At 46.8% G+C, this 18,789-nt stretch overlaps 7 protein-coding genes across 7 annotated transcripts; 3 read left to right on the top strand and 4 right to left on the bottom strand.

Moving 5' to 3' along the window:
- Window positions 1–232: 232 nt before the first annotated feature.
- On the bottom strand, window positions 233–1,777 carry LY89DRAFT_678652 (uncharacterized protein; the record flags this gene model as incomplete). The annotated part of the gene is made up of 1 exon (XM_018213760.1): window positions 233–1,777. The coding sequence occupies one exon, from the start codon at window positions 1,775–1,777 to the stop codon at window positions 233–235; it is 1,545 nt and encodes a 514-aa protein (XP_018060923.1).
- A 1,086-nt stretch (window positions 1,778–2,863) lies between these two features.
- On the top strand, window positions 2,864–6,180 carry LY89DRAFT_405830 (BRO1-domain-containing protein). Its single transcript, XM_018207296.1, has 4 exons — window positions 2,864–3,130; window positions 3,190–3,427; window positions 3,480–4,179; window positions 4,223–6,180. The coding sequence occupies exons 1-4, from the start codon at window positions 3,123–3,125 to the stop codon at window positions 5,725–5,727; spliced, it is 2,451 nt and encodes an 816-aa protein (XP_018060922.1). The 5' UTR covers window positions 2,864–3,122; the 3' UTR covers window positions 5,728–6,180.
- A 2,997-nt stretch (window positions 6,181–9,177) lies between these two features.
- LY89DRAFT_603033 (HET-domain-containing protein) lies at window positions 9,178–10,137 on the bottom strand (the record flags this gene model as incomplete). Its single annotated transcript, XM_018210278.1, has 1 exon — window positions 9,178–10,137. A coding segment is annotated over one exon (960 nt), but the record flags the coding sequence as incomplete, so codon positions are not given.
- A 2,327-nt stretch (window positions 10,138–12,464) lies between these two features.
- LY89DRAFT_632701 (multidrug transporter) lies at window positions 12,465–15,074 on the top strand. Its single transcript, XM_018211315.1, has 11 exons — window positions 12,465–12,799; window positions 12,863–12,955; window positions 13,016–13,316; window positions 13,364–13,434; window positions 13,485–13,696; window positions 13,744–13,789; window positions 13,836–13,896; window positions 13,953–14,485; window positions 14,535–14,602; window positions 14,656–14,853; window positions 14,909–15,074. The coding sequence occupies exons 1-11, from the start codon at window positions 12,568–12,570 to the stop codon at window positions 14,975–14,977; spliced, it is 1,884 nt and encodes a 627-aa protein (XP_018060920.1). The 5' UTR covers window positions 12,465–12,567; the 3' UTR covers window positions 14,978–15,074.
- A 285-nt stretch (window positions 15,075–15,359) lies between these two features.
- LY89DRAFT_743709 (uncharacterized protein) lies at window positions 15,360–15,659 on the bottom strand (the record flags this gene model as incomplete). The annotated part of the gene is made up of 1 exon (XM_018220969.1): window positions 15,360–15,659. The coding sequence occupies one exon, from the start codon at window positions 15,657–15,659 to the stop codon at window positions 15,360–15,362; it is 300 nt and encodes a 99-aa protein (XP_018060919.1).
- An 895-nt stretch (window positions 15,660–16,554) lies between these two features.
- Window positions 16,555–16,944, top strand: LY89DRAFT_743708 (uncharacterized protein; the record flags this gene model as incomplete). The annotated part of the gene is made up of 1 exon (XM_018220968.1): window positions 16,555–16,944. The coding sequence occupies one exon, from the start codon at window positions 16,555–16,557 to the stop codon at window positions 16,942–16,944; it is 390 nt and encodes a 129-aa protein (XP_018060918.1).
- A 92-nt stretch (window positions 16,945–17,036) lies between these two features.
- On the bottom strand, window positions 17,037–18,077 carry LY89DRAFT_769186 (methyltransferase-like protein; the record flags this gene model as incomplete). Its single annotated transcript, XM_018221811.1, has 3 exons — window positions 17,037–17,629; window positions 17,686–17,974; window positions 18,023–18,077. 3 exons carry the CDS (start codon window positions 18,075–18,077, stop codon window positions 17,077–17,079), a joined length of 897 nt encoding a protein of 298 aa, XP_018060917.1. The 3' UTR covers window positions 17,037–17,076.
- Between the last annotated feature and the right edge of the window lie 712 nt (window positions 18,078–18,789).

Genomic DNA, 18,789 nt, shown 5'->3' with positions numbered 1-18,789 from the left:
ATGACCACCTTTTGTATGCAGTATTTATTCTCATGTCTATCCTTGCGTTCCATCATCTACATGTACAGTATGCGTCTAATGTACAGCACACTCCCATCCAACCAGCAGCAGCAATGGTATATTCTCGTACAAGAAGTCAAACCTCGACTTTATCCAAACAAAAAACGCCACTAAATGCCACTTGAACGCCAAACCCCATATTTTATGCCCAGAAAACAAAAGGAAATCGGAGCTAAGGTATCCAGACAAGCTCCACGACACCGTCCTTCTCCATCATCCTATACCAATTCTCGCCATCCTGATAAGACCATCTCCTGTCATCCAACTTCCTCACATAAGTCTGCAACACACTTCCATCATCTTGTACTTTCGCCTCTTTCAACTCCCACGCCACCTTTCGGCCCGTGTATGCTAAGGATTTTCGCCCAGGTCCAAGCATGAAGTCGAGGTTCCACCCGTAATCATCTGGTGCTGGCGAGAACGTACGTTCCATCTGGTGAACGTTGAAGTCGATTCCTTTCGGGTAATGAGCGACAGAATAGCCATTACTGATGATGAAATCGTCCTTGGTTTGAAAGCGTTGCAGGAAACATGCTTCGCCACAAGCGTGGATAACCTGTGCCCCAGCGTAAGGCTTTGCTTCGTGCCAGATGCCGCCTTTGAAATGGTGCAAGGAGAGGGGAGCGAGGCCAGCCTCGTAGAATCCTGATGGGTCGCCTTGGATGTCGAGTTGGTGGAGGTCGCGGAGCATCGAGAGGCGCACTTCGGTGTTTTCGTAGATGCATTTCCGGAGCAGGATGTCGCCTTGTGGTCCCCAACCTGTGTTGGACTCTTTGATCTTCTCAGATGTGCTGCATTGATCGTAGAGAGCGGCGATTTTCTCTGCAAGAGGAATAGAAAAGAAAACACCTGCGCCACCAAAAGCTTGAGAACCATGGCGTTGAATGTTGTTGACGTCTTCGGAGAAAGTACCAATATAGAGTTCCTCCTTATGGTCGTAGGTAGCGAGCCGAGCAAGGAGGGAATGCATGGAAGGAAAGAAAGTATCGTCGTCGCACATAACAAGAAACTTGCGATTCTTTCGTGAAGAGTCGTTGTAGAGCGCTGGGAGTAAAGAGAGATACCGTGCCGCCATTTCGTCTGAGCTCTTGGAATGGTAAACTTTGACATTGGTACCCATTGCCGTCATAATTTTTCTCGAATTCTCCATCTCTTCCTCCGAAGCATCCACTAAGCGCAAGACCAGCCCTGCGCCGTTAGATTTTCCGTTCCCGTCAGTCAACCAGTGTGCCCACTCCTTCATTGGACTTGTCTTCTCGTCTGTGAGACGCTTGTAATTTGTAGAGACGCCGAAAAGAAGCTCGGAAGCATCAACAGTTTTGGGCGTCAAGGAGAGGGGTACTGGAACCTCGAGTGGCTTGAGACATGTTGTCTTCATAGGTGGATCTTGAATATTGATACGATCGAAGCCCTTCGGAAAGAGGTCCTTATCAAGCTTGGTCATGGAAACCCGTTGTATATCTTGGCGGTGAAATCGAACATATCGCCTCGCATAATCGATATCATCTTCGAGATTGTATTTCTTTTGTAACGATCGTAAATGTGCGGCGTCCAGGGAGCAGTCTCGCGAATGGGGTTGGGTAATGTTAATAGGTATTATTTCCTGGTGAAAATTGCGCGGATGATCTGATATGGGACGAAGCGTGTAAAAGAAAAGAACGGTGCAGAAGGCCGCGAGGAACAAGACGCGAGTGAAGGTATTGCGGGGCGAGAGCATGTTTTTTCCAGCTGCCATTGGAGAACCCATAATGAGTGAGGTTTCTTTCAAGAGTGCAGACAAGAGTAAAGCAGTTAAAAAGAAAGACAAAAGTTGGGAGGAAACAAGACCAGCACTGCAGCAGTCGTGAACAGATGTTGGATGTGGTGTTGCAACAATTGAGGAAAGAGCTTGGGGTCTCGGCCTAAATATAATTCAGGGCGAAAACAGCAACGCTCTCAGGGGAAACCTTGCCCACGTGTATGGAGACAGAGTTCTTCGGCATCAACCCAGATACGCAATCTTTTTCTTATGCTTGGTGCCGTACCTAGTGGAAGTGGATGTGCAGTCGATGGAGTAGTGGATGTCACAGAGTAGACGTCGCGGCGTTGATTGGGTGAGACACTGACAGATGGGATTCGAATTGCTGCATCTGTACTGGTTCCTCCGCTGGCGGCGATCATGTGGAGAGCTGCACCGGGATGGCTGGCTGATCTGGCAATTTTTGACAGCGATAAGATGTCCAAGAGATTGCTGCTCCGGTAGATGGAGTCGCATCCAATTAGAAAGCTGGAAAGGGGTCTCAAATTGCACGATGTTGGATTTATCTACAGATCATCTCGAGTGGCGGGTGGTGACATCTCAACCGTTTGTCGAGGCCGCACAAAGGCTCACAAACAGTCAGTTCAGCAAGGAATTTCGCCGTTTTGGCTGGGGATCTGGGCTGCAGCCATCAAGCCCCCTTTCGAGGGGAATTGCGCCTACGGCAAGCCACCGCCGCCCAATTAAGATGAAGCGACCGAAAAGGGGTAACCGATGTTGCAATGGCCAGGAAAGGATCAACTGAGTTGGTCGTAGCACACAAGCGGTAATTCGTTGGATGCGGCGTTTCGTTTGCTGGATGAAGTCGAGAAAGTCAAGGATAGCATCGAGTTACGTTTGAGGGATGTGTCAAAGATGCTGGCGGCAGGCTAAGCCTCGAGTTCGTTTGTATCAAAACCTTGGGAAAGCTTGTCCTTCTGATAGGCTGATCATCACGTGGAATGGCGGGGCTGCAATGGGAATGGTGAAGAATCTTGAATTCAAGCATAAATCTGTAACGGATCAACAGGAACACGAGGGATCATCAAGAACAGCCGGTTTCAAGAGGAGCCGTTCTTGTTCCACTCAGCAGCCCTGATCTTCGGTTTGCTACGAATTTGGTTCCACTCGACAAAGGAAAACTTTCCAAAGGGAAATCTTCGGTTCGCGCCTGAATCTATGCCACACTTTCAAGGCGTCAATGAGATCATCGTGAGTTCGTGGTGAAACGCGTGCACAATCACGATAGAGGCGCGTTGATAGTCACGCCCTGTGTTTTGTTGTTATGGCTAAGTATGTTGGTTTCTTACTTCCCTTGGTCCATCCGCAGAGCTTTGCTAAACTACAGCTAGCAATATTCTCTTCTTGCCCTTCCGCAAGACCAACTCCCAGTCTCTGTCAACGGCGATTAAGCAGTACATCTCCAGCAAATATGATCAACACCCAGATATGTTCAGGCAGGACCTCGAGGTCATCGATGCTCTACGAAGGGATGCTGTCAATGTTCGAGAGCCGCATACGAGTGGGATCAAAAAGATAGCAGCATATGCGGGGCAACTTTCTTGGATGGGGGGTAAATTTCCCATCGATGTAGGGACCACACGACCACCACTTGAGTTCTATTCTCTAATTTGTCTTGCAGATTGGAGTAGACTTCACATGGTATCCGGCTCTAGGATACAACACCGAACGACCCATTTCCCAGAATAACCTGAAATTCGAGTTGGCAAATGTCCTCTACAACTTGGCAGCTCTATACTCCCAGCTAGCTATATCCTCGAATCGAAGCACAACTGAAGGCCTCAAGGCAGCGATCAACTATTTTTGTCTTGCAGCTGGTGTTATACTCCACCTCAGAACCGAGACCATACCTGAGCTACGAGCTACTCCTCCAGAAGATATGGACGACTCTACACTCGAATCTCTACAGCAGCTCATGTTGGCACAAGCACAAGAATGCTTCTGGCAGAAAGCAGTGATGGATGGATATAAGGATGCTTCTATCGCCAAGCTCGCAGCTAAGGTGTCTGATTTCTATGGTGCTGCTGGAGATTGGGGTGTGAAGAGCGAAGCTATAAGCTCTGAGTGGATACACCATACGACTGCGAAACATCATCACTTTGCTGCTGCTGCACAATACAGACAAGCATGTGATTGTTTGGAGAAGAGAAAGTACGGAGAAGAGGTTGCCAGATTACGAGACAGTATTGCTTGTGTAAATGAAGCTCTGAAGGAGGCTCGGTACCTTAACAAGGTGGTTCTAGGGGATCTTAATGGATTGAAAAACAAGGTTACAGAGGATTTGAAGAGAGCTGAGAAGGATAACGATTTGATCTACCTCAGTAAGTCGAAGTCTCAATGTTTGTAACTCACCTAACATCCCAGATCCCGTACCGCCAAAATCAGAACTGAAGACCCTTGAACGTGCAAATATGGCTATAGCTAGAGTACCAAAAGAAGTCTCTGACCCGTCAAGCTTCATCGGTGATAAAGGAGAATTTGGTCCACCTCTCTTTGCCAAGTTAGTACCGTTTGCTGTGCATGTAGCGGCGAGCATTTACGAGGAGAGAAGAGATCGTCTTGTCAATACCAACATCATCGACGAGCTAGAGATTATGACAACCAAGATCCATGATACCCTACGATCACTGAATCTACCAGGATCCTTACAAGCGCTAGAAAAGCCTCTGGGTCTACCACCCAGTCTCACATCTCATGCCGAAGAGATCAGACAAGCAAATGCCATTGACCGGCTGCACCGTTCATTCTCGGACACAGAAAAGTTAAAATCTTCGGATAACGCCATGTTCGCCGAAGGCTGTGAACTTCTTCAAGCAGAGAAGTCCGAGAACGAGCGTCTGATGATGAAATATGGAACAGATCGATGGAGCCGCCTAGAATCCACATCAGCAGCACCAAAATTCTACGCGCAGGTCGACGAAATCGGCGGCTATCTCTCGAGCGCATCTAAGAGCGACGAATTGGTAAAATCCAAATTCCGAGAATGCGAAGACATGCTTCGAATCCTTTCTTCGTCTGATCGCGACATTGGGAACTTCGTCCCGAGTAGTCGCCGGGCTGCTATCCCTCCCAAACTCGAGGGAGAAGTTTCAAAGTTGCGGAATAGTCTCAATGAAGTTTCTCGTTTGGAGTCTCGTCGCCGGAGGAAGATTGAGGCTTTGAGAGAGAAGGCGAAAAGAGATGATATCAATCATGACATTCTTGCCGAAGCAGCGAGGTTAGAGCGGGAGTATCCGAGTCAGACCATTGCTGCTGCTCAGTTTGAGGATTTCTTCGACAAGCATCTCGCGAAATACGATGCTGACGTAGCGACATTGAAGACTGAAGCTGATGAGCAGGAGAAACTTGTTCAACAACTTGAAGTTGCGAATGCAAGTTTCGTAGGAGCGAGGAAAGGAGACACAAGCTCGAGGGAACGAGAACAAGCGTTGCAGAAACTTGAGAATGCGTACCTGAAGTATAAGGAGATCATCCATAATCTGGAGACGGGGAGGAAGTTCTATAATGATCTGGCGAAGATTGTGGGCAGATTCAGAGATGGTGCGAAGGGATTCGTGAATGAGAGGAGAGAGGAGGCTTTGAGGATGGAGAAGTACACTCCCCTTTCTCACCATGGAATTCATACTGATTTGAGAGCAGCGACCTCTCCCTCCCACCCCTCTCCTCCCTATCCCTCCACAAACAAGCCGAACAAGCCCACGCATCCGCCATCCCTAGATCCTACAACTCCCCGACTCCACAACAATCATACACCAACTCTCCAATTCCTCAACCACAGCGCCTATCTCAGCCACCTCCACCACAACAATACCGTCCCCCACAACCCAACACCGCGATCCCGGCTCCGGTCCCGCAGAGAGCTAGTCTAGCCCCGGTCGCGAATATGGTGCCGACGACGTGGGATCCGGCTATGGGGATCAAGTTTGGCGGGAATGGCGGGGCCCCGCAGCAGGGTGGCGGGCAACAAGGACAGGGACAGACGGGAGGGACTTGGGATCCGAGTATGGGGATGAGGTTTGGGTAGTGGAGGGAGGTATAGTAGGTGATGAGAAATGAGGTTATGAGGTATGAGTAATGCATTCGTGGCGTCGATCGTTGCTGTCCATGTTAAGATCCGTCTCTCGTGTCTAAATTGTCTTCATTTTCAGTCTTCCAGATGTCTTAAGCCTCCGTCCATTATTAAGTTTCGCAGCACCACGCAAATAAAGTTCAGTGGCTCCGTTACTAGCACTGATGCTTCTTTATCATTTTATTTGTTGCACATCGCACCACTGCATTGCTCTTTCCTTTCTTGCATTTGAGTTTGAGATGATGTATTTCTTCGTTTCCTGAACCGTGGCCTGTTTTATTTTTGGCGGATGCTTATTTGCGTGCCTGCGCTCTTGAGGTTAGATGGATTCACCAGACTTGTCGTTCTTTGGGATGGTCTTTAGGATGGTCTAAAGAAGTTCGTTGCATATCGCAAGAGAGGTCCAGACCTTGAGGCTCTATGGTTAAAGTTTGAGGTGGTATGTTCTTGGGACTAGTTCTTGCCTTCTTGAAATTTGGTTTTGCTGCAAGTCGCAGGGAAGGTCTAGATCTTATATCCATTTGATAGAGTTTGGTTCCACACTTTCTTTCCGCTTGGGTATTTGGTACATTGTATCTTGTATGGTGGTCTGGATTTCTCCACTACGCGGGTGTAGGATTTAGAGTTCGAGGTGGTGTGTGCTATTCCCTTGTTGGAATTTGGTTTGCTGCAAGTCGCATAGGAGGTCTAGATCGTGTGTCCTTATATGTTCTGCTCCCGCTCGAACATCTGGTATGTTGGTCTTCGAGGAGGGCGTCTAGATCCTTGCTTGCTGAGAGGCTGTCTATATTGGCCTATAGGATGCGGTCCCTTTTCGAAGCCTGGTGCGGGAAGTAAGAATCTCTTTTGCTGCACATCGCAGTGGAGAACCAGATCTGAACACCTTTCAGCTTGGTGGTTCAGCGAAGTACAGTACGTGTATGCATATTCGTGGGAATAGTCTACCCACTTCTTTTTCCTTTTCAGTTTGCTGGAAATCGCATGCAAGGTCTAGATCTGTGCAGACTATAGGTGGTGGAGCGTGCTTGCCTTCCCGGGAGCTTGGTTTACTGATGATGCTTTCTCTTTCAGAATTCGGTTTGCTGCGAATCGCAGACGAGATCTAGATTTTTGAAGGCCCTTCCTTAATTCATAGCACCGAACATTCTCGCTATGCGAGATCACAAACGCTTCACACCAAGGACGGTCCAAGCCGCTGCTTGAATCCTGGTGGATCTCATGCTATGCCACACTCTATTCATTGTCTCCACTGTGGCTTTTACCATCACCATGAATTCTTGTTGCACATCGCAAAACGAACTGCCGTTCAGCCGCGCCTTCCTTTCTTGGAACCTAGCCTCTTGTTGCTTTCGCACGTTCGATAATGGCACACCTCGCTCACTCAAGGGGTTAGATGAGTTTGCTGTATTGCTTAAACTGGGAAAGTGTGTGATAGTTTCACCTCTGATGAATTTCTCATATTATGTTCTATTCTGCTCTTGATGCCATCCCTTGCTGCGGCGGGGTGGTGGTGAACGGGTAAGATTTGTTACCCACCAAAAGCTCCAGTGTTTGATATATCAGCCGTTGAACCTTTTGTGAGGTCCCAAGTATTTTCACCGTGAGTACCCACTCAGCTTTGGGAGCTTTTGAGTCTCCATCAGGTATCGCGCTTTCCATATGTGTGGAGTAGACCCATGCTTGGCCTAGCTCTAATTTAAAGTTCATCTCTGGGGTTTGTTGCATCTCGCAACTTCGATGGTCACTTCCCCATTAGGTTTACAGGGGGCATTGGTGCATTCTTCACTTTCTATGCTAGCTCCTGTCCCAAAGAAAAGCTGGTAATATGGCCTAATTCTGCCTGTATCCTATTTGGGTCCTAAAACCCGTTCTTACATATAGTGTATTCAACCTTTCGCAGCACCAAGTGGAGCTGAGATGACCTCGGTGCCTTTTCCAACCAGTAGCTGCAATACACTCTCATGTTTATTCTGTGCAGCGTGCATTGCTGGCGTCCATTGGTTCCAATCTTTTAGATTTATCTCGGCATTTCTGTCAAGCAGAAGCTCCACTATCTTTGCATGTCCATTTTGAGCAGCGTACGAAACTGGACTACGACCAAAGCGACAACATATGTCCATTTCAGCCCCATATTCTAGGAGCAGCTGGACAATGTCCACAAAACCTGCATGAGCAGCGTATGTCATCGAAGTCCAGTGGTCGTTGTCTTTCGAGTTTACCATGGCGCCTCCAGCGAGAAGTTGCTTCATTGTTTCTGTATGGCCGTTCATCGCGGCGTATAAGAGAGGGGTTCGACCGAACTCGCATCTCAAGTTTACTTCGGCACCTCGTTCAAGAAGCAATCTGACAATCTCCCACCTTCCATTCTCAGCAGCATATGAGACCGCTCCTCGAAGATCTTGGTCGAGGGTGTCTATTGTGACACCGCTGTCCAGGAGGAGTGTGATTAATTCTTTCTTCTTGTGTTTGGCAGCATAGGAAAGTGGTCCCATGAAGCTTCGATCTACCGGATCTGTCCTGGCACCCCTTTCAAGAAGTAAATTAGCTACATCTCCATGTCCCCTGTTCGTAGCATACGAAAGGGGTGTTCCATGGTAGTCATCTATAGCATCTGGACTATAGCCCCAGTCAAGCAATAAATCAACCACGACTTTATATCCCTGCTCAGCGGCATACGAAAGTGGTGTCCGGCCATAACCATCCATGCAGTCTGGCTCCTTTGTGTACTCAAGTAGTAGTTTGATCAAATGATGGTCTCCCTGTTTAGCAGCGTACGAAAATGCTGTATGCCGAAATTTGTCTGTCGACTCTGGCTTGTAACCATGTTCAAGAGCAACTTAACAACTCTTTGATTTCCACATCGGGAAGCATACGGAAGCGGAATCCAGCCCACTTCATCACCACTTTTCAAGAAAAGATCAACCAATTCTTGATTTCCGCTTCGAATGGCTTCCGACAGTGGGGGCTCAGTCGAGTTGTATAAGTTTGATATGCTGCTCTCCAACAATGACCTGATTCCATTTTTCTGTTCTCTTTTCACAAGTAACTGTAGTGGTGTGAAGCAAATGTTCCCCCCTGACTCTGTCGGTAATTCATTCATTGCATGCAACACTTTTGATACACCTTCAAGGCCGGTCATATAAACGTGTTTGAGTACTTCAATGTGTAAAAAAAGTAGATTTCGTAAGAAATCTTCCAGACTCCAGTCAGGAGGTTCAAAGAGTGGCTCATCTCGGTTCGAAGGAAATAGTATATATGACGTGGTATCGCGGATCACTTCTCTCACCGACTTGGTGTACTCGGGAATTAAGATTTTGCTGTCACTTGCATCCGATGAGATCCCTAGCAAAGCGTAGATGATATCTCGCTTGTCGGATGCTTCGCTGTGCCCAAACTTCATAAGAAGTTTATGCAAACTTCTGTCTTCATTCCACCACGACTCTTTGCAAGTAAACCCTGGCATGATATCTAGAATAGCTTGACAATGGTTATCAACCACAAGGCCTATCAGAGGAGGGATCTGGGCGAAAACCCGTGCAGAAATAGACTTGTTTCCACAAATTATGGTTGCGACTCGAGCGTGAGCAATTTCTTGCAGAACCCATATTCTTCGAAACCATGATCGCTTCAATATTGAACTCATTCCATGACGCAGGTGGCTTCTATGGTGTGTGTTCGTTCTCTCGTCTGAAGATTGTAGATCAGTCCAAGGTTGTATCCATAGATGAGCTGATCGCCTCCAATCGCCTGAGACTTCAAGGAGTCGTTCTTCGAGCCGTTTCATGGTGCCCATGAGAAGGTCGGTCGCTACATCACCCTCACCCAACCAGACAACAACATGCTCAGCCCCCTTGTAAATCTCACCCATATGTTGAACCTGATGTCGTCGCTCATGGACATTACTTTGATCGATACAGATGGCGTCAATCCATAAGATGCGATCCTCATCTTTGAGGCGTAGATGTTGGAGTGCAGAATACAGATTCGCAGTAACATGCATCGCAGTTCCGTGGACCTTGATCGTGTTGGGCTTTTCCGTGCCTCCCCAAGTATACGACAAGGCATCGTAAGGCATGCCGCTATCGTCTCTGTCAATCCATCCTTGAAATAGGTCGCATTCGACGACATCTCCGAGTTCCCCTCTCAGAAGTCGGAGGAGTCGAACAGCAGGCTTGTCAAGATCGAGTGGTTCGTACTTATATGTATCCATCTCAAGATTGTTGGGCTGTGGCTTGACTCACCAGCCTCGTCGAGATCGTTCGAGCCTCTTGAAAAATGGTGAGTGCTTTGAAATGGTAATGTTGTTGCTGATATCGGACGAAAAGTCACAATTGTGAGTTTAGAGAGAAGTTCCAGAGGAGCGAGAAATTATTTTCTCGTGAGAACTTCTCATAGCCTTGCGAGCGAACGGGCTGAGGGATAAGGCTGTTGTGCACCTCGAGCAGGCAGCCACGTCATGTATGCATACATCTAGCCATTTATGTCCCGAACAAAGAAGAAAAGAAAGGAGACAAGCTGGGCACGAAATTGATTTTGTTAGCCTGATGTCTGAATGACCCTACTGACCTGGACGATAGAGGCATGAGCTATCAATGACTGAGTCACATGACCGAGTATTCCCCTTTCTTAGCGAGGCACTTCCTGATGGGAACTTATGTCAATAACACCCCTGCCACTACGTGCCAATGATGCCACAAGCGCTACACTTACTCCTATAGGGAAATTTCTCTTTCTAATTGTACAAAGTATTAGCGTACAAAGTATTAGCGTTTTGGAGGCTCAAAACTAGATCACATCGCTCAACATGGATTCAGCGAAACGAGCTGGTACATACTCATTCGGTCACGCTAAAGAAGTCCTCGGTATCTTCAGTAACCGCACCGTCGTCTTTCTGACTAGCTTTTTGCCAATTGACAATTCTGGTAATATTCAGTTCTTTAGACTGGCGGATATAGCTGTTCGTCAACCGGACCTTCTTTTCTTAAGCTGGTACAGTTTCAAAATCCGAACGCCGCCCTTCGTCTATGAAGTTGATTTTATTTGATCAGCCTAGGAAGAACTGATACCGCCATGATCTCCAATAATGGTAAATGGTGCGATATCCAAACATCGAAAGAATTCGGATTTGGTAAGCAATTTTCGGATTTCGGATTTATTGTGATTCTGGCGACAAAGTGTCGAGTCGTTCCCATAAACCCGAAGATCGTCGGAGATGCAGCTTTTTATCTTTACCTCCGACCACGTCAGGAAAATATCCAGAAGGCCATAACCCTTGCGTTCCATCATGGAAAGCGCTAAAAGAAGGTTTGATCACATGGGAATATGCCGTTTGGTCAGTTTATATCGATGTTTTGCGTCATTCGATATTATCTGAAGGGGGCATTTTGTAGCAGTTAACTTTGCCATCGTGTTCCCTGACAAAAGGACGTCATGAAAAAGATAAGCAAAGATACTCGTCAGAAGACCAGATAACAATTGTTATGTAAAGTCCCATCAAATATCGTTGATATTCACGATAGACGTGTAGGTTGCAAATAGATCTCAGACAATGAACCTGCTCTTGATCAGATCAGTGTCTGTAACCTATTGAATATCTATAAAGTCCAATCAAAGAGGAATATAGCCGTGCGCTAAGATACCTAGGACTTCGGGCTTCGATGTTAAGCTCATAATGCAAGTACAATTGAAAATCCATGGCAGAGTCTAAACTTACCTCCGTACGGCTTACCAAGTTTCATTCGTATCGTGAAGTTACCTAGAACTTGCCTTGGTGCCAGATTTGACACATTGACAAGAACATTGGACAGATGAGCGCCTCACGAGTCACGTGATGACCATAACAGCGACACTAGATGCTAGACCACCGAAGCCGGCCGATTGAGGCGGTCTTTTCGTGGTTCGGTCTGATGTTTCCGCCGTGTACCGGCATAGATGACATTGCCATTCGGCATTCGCGATTTGCTTAAGCGTTAGTCAGTGCCGCACCTGCAATTCGGTACCTTAGTATATCCGCTCCCTGGGATCTCGCCATCTGGATCAATATTACAAACCCAGAAGCGACTTCACGAACAACAAATCGAGCTTTGACACGAGGAGACATCATTTGGAATGTCCCAAAATTCAGATCGCGGCTCCACAAGCCCAACACTAATTTCTTACTCAGAGTCAGCCTTGGGGCCCGTATTGCACACTAATCATGCTACTTGATCTTACGCCCCGTCATCATAGACCCGGACTGTGGGAACTCAAAATCCACAACTGCGGTTTCACTGGCTCCTAGATAAGATGATTTGATAAGGGTAAGAATGTGAGTTTGCGGTGCGGTAGCTTTGCGGCGGCACAGCTTACGTGAAGCTGCCTAGATCTCCCAAGTGAACCAGTCAAGATCGACGCAGTCAGAGTCATCCATATGAGAGTCAAATTGACTTCCTCACGAAGCTAAAGCTCGGTTTACGGCGTACTCATAAGGCCGAATGAGTTGATAGCCTGTGAGATGCCAATATCAGTAATGCAGTCCTTATCTCCTAGGCCTTTTCCGAAAGTTCAAATGGTCCCTTTTATCCCACTCCCATTCTTCACAGAGAATTGAGAGTGACTGTCTCTGTGCTTGCTTCCATTTCGTCTTGTGAATATTGTCAAAATGGTGTGGGACATTCTTCGAGACTCGACCTTTGGTCAACTTACCCGTCTAGCGACAGGGGATAGATTCTTTTCATACCCAGAGGAACAGAAAGAATTTGAGTTCTCGAGATTCTATGGCGATGCTTCCCATCCGCCAAATCCTCGAGATGAATCCGAATTCGACACTCAAAATGGAGGACGGACTGATACTTTGGAAGCTCAAGACGGCCGAGCCTCTTCAATCTCAGACAGTATGTAGACTTCCTCCAACTCTGTTTCTATCACCAACGAGAGATTAACAATTGATGCAATAGAAGATGAAGAAGCTGGAAACAACGAGAAGAAGTTTGAAGGAGACGACGAGTCCACACCTAATCTAAGCGCGGGACAAGCTCCCAACAGCGAGAGTAAGTGTACCATTGTACCAATTCCTTTCCAGATCAAAGTACTGAACTAAGGATGGAAAGGAGTCAGCGAGTCAGGAGATCTCGAGAAAGCAACCGAAAACACTGAAACCCCAAATCTCTATCAAGCAGCCACGGCTCCTGCTACGGGAAATGCGGAAGGCACACTTGGAAGAGCTCGCTCGCAACCAATCGTGCCTGTCAGAACGACAACAGGCACCATCTTGGTAGACTGGTACACCACCGATGACCCAGCGAATCCGATGAACTGGTCTGCTGGAAAGAAGGCTTTTGTCGCTGGTCAAGTGGATCTCTACACTTTCGCAGTTTATATGGCATCATCGATATATACAAGTAGCGAGCCGTAGGTTACTCTTGAGACGAATATAGCTGATTACTGACGTTCTCCAGGGACGTTATGCATGTGTTCGGCATAGGGTACACCAAGGCAGCACTCGGTCTAGCGATGTATGTTCTTGGATGTATGTTCGACCCGTCTCTTCTACTTCCCGCTCTTGTTAACAAGTAACAGATGGTCTCGGACCTCTTCTCTGGTCTCCCATGTCGGAGATTCCAATTTTTGGGCGTAATGTGCCATACGTCGGCACCTTTGCTATTTATGTAATTCTGTGTGTTCCTACAGCTTTGGTCGATAACGTCGGAGGGCTGCTTGTTCTTAGATTCCTGACAGGATTCTTTGGAAGCCCGTGCCTTGCAAATGGTGGTGCCACAATGCAGGACTTGGTGAGCTCTTCTCTGCTGCTGTAGAGTCCAGTATTGACAGAACAAAGTTCCATCCATTTTACATTCCTTACGCGATCGCAATCTGGGCTGCCGGTTTGTCATCTAAATTTGAACGATGAGTCGAAGCTGACTTCTCTAGCTGCTTTCTGTGGACCAGCACTTGGACCTATGATGTCTGGTTTCTCTGTTGCAGCAGAAGGGTACGCAATTCGATCTGTGGTTGATATCTTGAAGGCTGCGTCGCTGACTGATACAGGTGGCGGTGGTCCCTTTGGGAAATTCTCTGGTTATCTGGCCCAGTGTTTATCCTTTGGTTCTTCTTCTTGCCGGAGACCAGTGCCGACACCATCCTCCTTTACCGCGCTCGTCGTCTACGGAAGTTAACCTCAAATCCCAACCTCCAATCTCAGTCTGAGATCAAGCGTCGTAATATGACTGCTAATCAAATCTTCATCGATGCCATCATCAAGCCTTTCGAAATCATGTTCAAAGATCCTGCCGTCTTGTTCACCAATGTCTACACTGCTCTGATCTACGGTATCTACTACAGCTTCTTCGAGGCTTTTGCCCTTGTGTACCCGCCGATCTATGGATTCAATCTAGGCTTGACAGGAGTCGCATTCTTGACTGTCCTTGTCGGTGCATTGGTTGCTGGGACTGGATTTTTCGCGTTACTACATTTCGTTGTGATTCCCCAGATGAAAGCCAAAGGACCTGGCAAGCAGGAAGATGTCTTGATGCCATCGTTGATCATGGTTTTCGGACCCCCGATTGGCTTGTTTCTCTTTGGTAGGTATCATGTGATTTGGCCTAAAGGAATATACTGACACCTGTTTAGGATGGACGGCAAGAGCTTCTGTCAACTACATAGTGAGCATCATAGGTATTGGAATATACGCTGGATCCGTAGGTCACCTCCTCCCAATATGCACCCTTGTTATTACTGACAAGAAATTCAGGTCTTCATCGTCACCCTCGGAATTTTCACCTACATTCCAATGTCATACCCACCATATGCCGCCTCTCTTTTCGCCGGTAACGATGTCTGTCGATCCTTGATGGCATTCGGCGCCATCTTATATGGTAGACCTTTGTATGAGAATCTCGGTATTGGCCCCGGAAGTAGTTTATTGGCTGGCTTGAGCTTCTTGGGTGTGGTATGTTTTTTGTCTTCAATACGAAATTGCATCTGGATACTAATCGATTGATTAGATTGGCATTTGGCTTCTATTTTTCTTTGGTGAAAATCTAAGAAAGAGGTCAAAATTCGCTCTGCATTAGTCGACAGCCACGAATGGCAGGATACTAATATTGTTAGATTAGGAAAAGATGCGGTACTATTTAGGTCCGGTGTTTTAGATTTGCTTATCGATCGAGGATAAAAATGTACTTATTAGTATAATCTCTTCTAATCCAATCTTTTTTTTTTCACTTGCATACATTGAAATTTAGTAAATGATTACTGTCGCGAGGGCATTGCGCTCAACATTGAGGCGCACGTGCACTAATTCTTCAAGAGATCTGGTAGGTTTCAAGTAATTCTTTTGGTCGTATCATCATCTACCTCCAAGGTTCAATGCCTTGATTACAAGAAAGAAAAGTAATATGCATTCCGCAATAGCATCAATAAAAACAAACTTGCGCTTCCCAGATAGCATCTTTCCTACTGCTCATCCGTGACTCGCTTTCTCTCTACCTGCTCCCTCTCCAACGTGAGTACCCAAGATGTTACCCGTTTCTGACTGCCACGCGGACTGAATTTTCTCAGACGATCAGCCCTCGGAAGGAGTGGTGTTTGCTCATTGGCTTGTGCGTAAGCTGGTGATGATGGACTAGGTAGTAGAGGATCGCCATACTGAACATATTGCTCTGACATGTTATCCTCTTCGCTATCTTGAGCTTCTGTTGAGCAACATATGCCAAGACAGTAGCCGATGAAGAAGATGGTTGCGTAGAGACACATGGTTATGCTTTGTGCTCTTGAAGTGTGCAGATGAAGGCGCAAGTAAGTACAATTCGAATCACTCCAAATGTCTTACTTTGCGCGAGGTGATGTCCAGAGATTGAAGACAGAGGAGTGTGGAATTTGATGTAAAAGCTCAAGTCAATGGTCCTTTTTGTTGAAGTATACAAGATCATGGTGTTTGCGATTGGGATATAGCCATCTATCTGCATTCCTTGCGCACTTGCGCACTTGCGCACTAGTACTTCGGCTAGTCTGCGACATTCATTTCTCGCAACTCCAGTTTGTCCTATTACAACCCCAATAAATGTTTAGTATCACTTCATAGCTGCTGCTTCGAGAAAAGATATATATCTCTGCTAGTCTAAACATGACTGTTGCTGTTTGGGAATGGCGAGCCATTGCATCTGCAAGAGATTGCGTTACTGCCTTTGCGCTTGGAAAACCAACGCACGTTCGATCATCGATGCTGAGGTGGACCACTTCTTCGAATACATCTGAATGAAGATATTGCGATCGATCAGAGAATATATCTTAAATTGATGCTTCACTATGAGGGGTTTATGCTTGCGATTAGCATCCCCAACGGCCCGCTCCACGCCCCTTTCTTTCTCGCTTATGCTAAGCGAATGCCCACCGTCGAAACCAGAACATGACCAGAAACCACGGGACAGTCCGAATGAAAATGACCTAACACCCAACAGTCCGCATTGAAATTTCAGTGTAGATAAATCAACGACCTCAAAACATTGTTCACTGGTCACCTCAATATTCTTCATAAATCAAAACTACACCGAAAACTGTCAGAGAGCTCACTACGAATTCTGTTCAACACAACACGTCCTTTCAATTGAACTTCCGAACCTTGCGGCTGTTCTTCTAGAACTAGCTCAAAATGAAGCCTTCAGTCCACCACGTCCTCGTGATTGGACTGCCAGTCATCGTCTGCGTCACAGTATTCGTCGTCGCTACAACAATCACTCTCATCTTGCGACCTCGCCGTGCTTCCACAACAACTAAGGAAGCAGACATCGAGCTTGCCATGCCCCTACCTATGCACCGATGGAGTGATGCAAGCATCAAGCAGTGGAGGCAAGCTCATCGTGGGAATTCGCGATGGATGGCAAAGATGCAGAAATACCAGGGACAAGGTGTGAAGGCAAAGATCAAGTTCAAGAAAGTTGATTGGAACAAGGGTGCAGCCAGTCAAGGCGATGAGCAGAGTTCCGGAGGTAAAAATCAAAGTAAGGTGGCGGATGAAGAAGATGTTGGCCCCACTGAGTGATCATGGACGAATGTTCCAGTTGATTTCTTCCTGTCTTCCACTTACTGTACTTTAAAGAATACAAATAAATTCTCTTTTCAAACATCAGTTGATAATGATATTCGGTCCCATCCCACGCATGCCGAGCTACTACTAGGTGTCATCAGGATGAAAAACCAAAGCCCTGACCTCGATACTCTCTCTCGCTACATCGCCCTCATGCCCTTCATCTACAAACGCACTATGCGGCACCCTCCTAGCTCTCCCATCTGTCTTCGAATCAAAACACTTAATAAGCAACACCTCTTCTGAAGTCTGCTTATACAGGTAGTGCCACTTATGTTCCAGACTTGGTCTCACAGAGTACGTCTCTCCTTCACGATCCGGATAGATGAGCTTGACACCAACAAGATCTGAGTCTTGGACTGAGCCAGCTTCTGCGACGCCGAGAGGATCTTTCAAGATGGTCTTAATCGGACGCCAGACGTTGATGATTTGATACCGGCCGCGGAGAAGAGTGGATGCTTCGTTTGGGAGGTGGTGGGTAACTCGCTGGGGTCCGGCAGCGTATGATTGATCGATGTGGACTCGTTGGACGGGACCACGGAGTGTGATGGGTACTTTTGGGTTCTCGGCGGTCTGGCTGGAGTCAGGCGCGTTGCGGCGGATGGTGTGGTCGAAAATAAATATTTTAGAAGCTCCGGTGCTGTTGGGGTCAGTCAATTAAAACTCCATATTCAGAGTTCATAAATTCGTACTTACGCCTTCTTCAATAAATCTTCAGTCTCAGGGTAGTAAATGCGTTTGATCTGCTCATCATCCAGGAAGTCCTTCTCTTTGCTTGCATGCTTCACGATCTGGAAGCCTTTGGTGTCCAAAGTATATTGTTTCTCGGTACCGCGGATGTCGTGGACTACCGTCTTCTGTGGCACAGTCGGCCTGAAGTATGTTTCTGGCTTTCCGACATAGCTTGGTGCGGGAGGAGAGCCATCTTCATTTTCTTTGAAATAGTTGAAAATGGTCGTCACATCACGAGGCTTGACCTCAATATCTTGATAAGTAGATCCTAGTTGAGTAGCAAGATAATTGTAATGATCACCTTGAGCTCCAAAGGGCTCGGGAACGAAAGCTTGCTGGGTTGCTGCAGATGCCATATTGATCTCGGTTTGAAAAAGGTAATTAGAATCTCTGCCCTAGGCAGCTTGCGCTTTATTTATACTACGGAACGGAAACGGAATTTACAGATACCCATATTCACAAGAAATAATTGTAATCATGGATTTCAAAGCATCGAAACACCATATCCCAACATACTAGCGTTTCTGGCACCAGTGCGGGGTATGGAGCCGCTGAGTGGTATGGAGAATATGAGGGTAAGCACGCAATTCGTCAGATCTTTCACGCGATAGCTTGCCAATGGCAGTGGTCGTAAATAATTCCCGATGCCCCCTTTAATCACCAAGCTCAGGCCAAAATGGCATCATTGCGAAGCTTGGTTTATTATCTTATCTATGAGATATTTGATTGAAAAATTGAGGACATGGTTCGTACGTTAGATTGAGACATAATGATGTATCAGGATTTAGCGTCCCTATTTTACCTAGGTTTGATTATCAATCGAAGTCTATTCAAATCAAAACCGTAGTTCCGGTTGGAAGACATCGAGCTTTCTGCCTCATGCGAGTCTTTTGCATGTCCTCTTTAGGGTTCGAGGTCGTTGATTGTTGTTGTGAAGCACGTGAGTTGTATTACAAACATCCCGGATTGCCACCTACAAGGAAAGGTATGAGTATTAGAGGACGACCGAAAGCTCCTTACTTATGAAGAGCCGTAGTGACCGTTGATTGCGCTCGAACCATATAAGAT

Source organism: Mollisia scopiformis (genome assembly GCF_001500285.1).
Source record: "Mollisia scopiformis unplaced genomic scaffold LY89scaffold_42, whole genome shotgun sequence".
In the NCBI taxonomy this organism is placed as follows: Eukaryota; Fungi; Ascomycota; class Leotiomycetes; order Helotiales; family Mollisiaceae; genus Mollisia; species Mollisia scopiformis.
This window is presented reverse-complemented; position numbering and strand designations above follow the sequence as displayed.